This window comes from Triturus cristatus, chromosome 4_1 (assembly GCF_964204655.1).
Source record: "Triturus cristatus chromosome 4_1, aTriCri1.1, whole genome shotgun sequence".
Lineage (NCBI taxonomy): Eukaryota > Metazoa > Chordata > Amphibia > Caudata > Salamandridae > Triturus > Triturus cristatus.
In genome coordinates, this window is record NC_140585.1 from 85134513 (window position 1) to 85138715 (window position 4203).

The window sequence follows — 4203 nt, forward strand, 5'->3', positions numbered from 1 at the left end:
TGCCAAGAAATTGGACTGCAGTGCTGCTGAAAGGACTGCCACTCTGCTGGACTGCTACTCTGAAGGAGCTAATGAATTGCTGTGCCGACCTGCTTCATGCTGTCCTCTTGCCCGGAGAGGAAGAAACGGACCTAGAACTCATCATGAACCCAGGACCCCCTAGTGAATTAAAGGGCTAGTCTGCTAGCCTACTAATCTGAGCCTCAGGGACATTACAGGCTCCTCCAGGCTCCTGGACCTGTCTTCAACAAGCTCCTGGCCCCCAAGCGGTGCCTCTCAGGTCCTGGGCCCTTGGAATTGGTCTTTTAGCTCCTAAAGTTAAGCTTTTGGGCTCTTTGCAAACATTTGCTCCAGATCCTCACTGCTCACCTGGAAATCCAGCGTAAGAAGCTGCAAGTTCGGCTCTTCGCACAGCAAGCATCATCTGCCTGTGACCATGAGACTCCAGCCTGTCCATACGCGACACCTGGTGTGCGGCTTGAGGACTGCCAACCATCGCCTGTGGCACTTTCTTTGCTACTTGCAAACCTCTTCCCTGCGGATGGGACTCTTAGCACAATTCTGGACAAGGTAAAACTTCAGCCAGACTAATCTGGGACTGTATGCTTCCCACACTCCATCGACTTCAACTTTTGACTTTAAGGTGACCAGATGGTCACTGTTGGCACTTTAAGCTTTTTGGCTCAATATTACAGTTTAAAAACTCATAACTCCAGTTCTACTGATTGGATTTTTGTTGTTTTGGTCTTGTTTTGTTTATAAAATGTTTCTCTATTTTTCTAACCTGGTGTGAAATCTTTTTGTATTGTGTTTGTTTTCACTGCTTACTGTTTGAATAGCTGGACAAATACTTTACAGATTGCCTCTAAGTTAAGCCTGACTGCTCTGTGCAAAGCCACCAGGAGTTACCAGGGGGTGGGCTAAGGTAAACTTAGGGTTTACTTGACACTTACCTTAACTAGGAATATGGTTGCTGTTTGTCTAAGGTGTACACCCAAGTCAACCAACAACCCAATTTCTAAAAGTATGTTTCTATTTGCATGTCCCTCCCTAAACCCCTACTCACCCCCTTTCATGCCCCTCTTTTACCACCAGAGGTAAGTGTGGCGACTTTTGATCTAAGATCAGCTGCAGTCCTTTATCAACAGCAACATCCGGGCTTATTGAGATTACAATGATTTACAAAACCTCATAGACTTCACACAAGCATATTGGCAGTGTTGTGGGGTATTTGAAGCAGACGACTGGAATTTAAACATTTACTTCAATTGCACAGATGCCAATGCAAGTCGAGAAAGATGTGGCGTGCCTTTCTCCTGCTGCACCAAGGATCCTGAGGATGTCATAAATACACAGTGTGGCTACGATATCAGGCAAAAATCGGAACTGGATCAGCATGCCAGGATTCACACCAAAGTTTGCGTGCCTCAGTTCGAGAAGTGGCTACAGGATAATCTAACGATTGTGGCTGGCTTATTTATAGGAATTGCGTTACTACAGATATTTGGCATATGCTTAGCCCATAACTTGGTCAGCGACATTAAAGCAGTGAGAGCCAGCTGGTAAAACAACTCTTCAGACTTACTGATGTCAAGCTACAAAAAAACACTGGACAGTTTCAATCCCATGGCAACTCTGGCCTGCCATACAGACTTTGAGCCCTAGGTACAAGAGTTCCAGTCTACTGGGAGCAGCACTCCACTGTCAACCAACAACACAATTTCTAAAAGTATGTTTCTATTTGCATGTCCCTCCCTAAACCCCTACTCACACCCTTTCATGCCCCTCTTTTACCACCCTGACCTCTTTAAATTTAGCAGTAAGTAGTCTCCATGTTCCAGCCACCCCCTCACGTTTCTTCCACATTTACTACCAAATCATATGCCTATATATGTATGGACCTGTTCAATGGGAATAGATTTCTCACCATAGAAATAATGGGATAGTTGAAGGCAGCTAGTTTCAGAACAGCACTTGGAGTACCCGAGTCGTATGACTGCAATTACTAGATTTATTACAACGTACACTTCATCGATAGACTCAAAAAGACTTGCTTGAGTAGCTATTACCTTGTAATGCAGTTTCCGACTACTGAAGCAATAACAGAGCAATGACCTTCTTTTCTGTAGAACCACTACATCAGATGGATTATTGGAAGTAGCATGTCTCACTTCAGGGCATCCTACCCCAGACTGTTGGATGAAGGAGCCAGTCAGTATTAATATAGATAGTCACTGATTCAACTCCCCAAAAATATTTCATTTGCAACCTGTACCTCTGAATAAGCTAACAAGAAATTCACAAAAGCACATGAATGACTGTCAGGGTTTGACTCCAATCAAAATGTCAGTGTAGGGATTGCCCAGAAATTGTTTGTTTGGGGTTCATCTCCAAACATTACAACTGCTTTGGAATGTTAATAAATTGCAGATTTTTTCTCAAATTTGTGAGGGGTGTTGTTGTGGAGATGCATGCTCTGGAATGTTGTCAGTGTTTGTGGCACGATCTATTTGACTGTGTAGTCAAAGAATGGGCCTATTATGGCATAGGACAGGGTGAAGCCAGTGTTAATTCCGGAGGTAGGTGTGGCGACTTTTGATCATGATCAATGATGCCTGTTCACTACAGTATAGTTTCTGATTTTACTGATCATTGTAATTTAAAATTTAAATTGATATTCGTCAGAACTGTAATGTATTACATTTTGTCTGAATAGATTCAATCTCAGGATAGAATGGATGTTGGAAATCAGACCTCAGTGACAGAATTCATCCTCCTGGGACTCACTGATGACTCAAGACTTCAGGTTCCACTCTTCGTTCTGTTTCTTCTGTTCTACATCTTAACACTATTTGGAAACATTAGCATCATAGCGTTAATCACCGGTGAACCGCATCTCCACACCCCTATGTACTTTTTTCTAGGTAATTTGTCTTTGTCTGATTGCTGTTACTCCTCTGTCATTGCCCCTAAAATGCTGGCAGATTTCTTCTCCAGTAAGAAGGTGATCTCTTTCATTGGTTGTGCATCACAGAGTTATTTCTTCACATTTTTTGCAACCATCGAGGGCTACATGCTGACGGCCATGGCTTATGACCGCTATGCTGCTATCTGCCACCCTCTACTGTATCCACTTATCATCAACAATAAAGTGTGCATCCTGCTAGTGACCAACGCCTACTTGGGAGCCTGCTTGACCGCAGCAGTATACATTGGGTGCATCTTCCACACCTCCTTCTGTGGGCCTAACATCATCAACCATTTCTACTGTGATCTACTGCCACTGATGAATCTTTCCTGCTCTGACACTTTTGTACGAAGGGCAGTAATTTTTTCAGTGGTGTTTTCCTTTGGCCTCCTCTGTTTTTTAGTTACAGTAGCATCGTATGTCTATATTATCGCCACCATTTTGAAGATCCACACAACATTGTACAGGCCTAAGGCCTTCTCTACCTGCAGCTCCCACCTGACTGTTGTCTGTCTATTCTACGGCACTCTCCTGTTCATATACCTTCAAATTCCTATCAGTGACTCTGTCACGCAAGGTAAGGTGGTGTCTGTGTTTTATACACTGGTAAATCCAATGCTGAACCCCCTCATCTACAGCCTGAGAAATGAGGAGGTGAAAAGGGCAGTTTGGAAATATCTGCATAAAATATGAATGTCATTAATTAATCCAATCCTACCTGGTGTTGTTGCCATTAGTATGATGCCTTCTTTTAAATTACACAAATAGAAACCACGGATATCTTCATAATTGTGTGTCTAGGACTTCATAGCTGTAAGATACTATCTCAGGGGGGCTCTTATGATGCCTCAATTGTTCGATTATGTTATAATTGTGGATAGGTGCCACCATCAACCTATGTAGCATGTCCTCAACAAAAATAGCACCCACTCAATCTACAATCAAAATTATGCCCAATGTTGCCATTTTTAATGAACAGAAAATCCCAGGTACTTTTTCCAACCACTTTCCATCTGAAGTGCTGCTCTGTCCCCCCTTACATATACTGAATTATAAAAAAAAAGCAAATGACACACAATCTAACCTCCACCCAAAGTCATGTAAATATGGGTCACTCAGGGGGCGTTACAAGTATTGATGCCCTACATCAGAAATGCAATCAATGCCGCAACATTTTTACATTTTCTGTCCTCAATTACTTTAAACTTCTATGAGATTTCAAAAGGGGTTCGGGG

General features: G+C 42.8%; 1 protein-coding gene across 1 annotated transcript; it reads left to right on the plus strand.

Annotated features, from left to right (window-relative positions):
* Positions 1-2734: 2734 nt before the first annotated feature.
* On the plus strand, positions 2735-3661 carry LOC146839610 (olfactory receptor 5A1-like). The gene has a single exon (XM_085650360.1). The coding sequence runs from the start codon at positions 2735-2737 to the stop codon at positions 3659-3661; it is 927 nt and encodes a 308-aa protein (XP_085506486.1).
* The last annotated feature ends 542 nt before the right edge of the window (positions 3662-4203 follow it).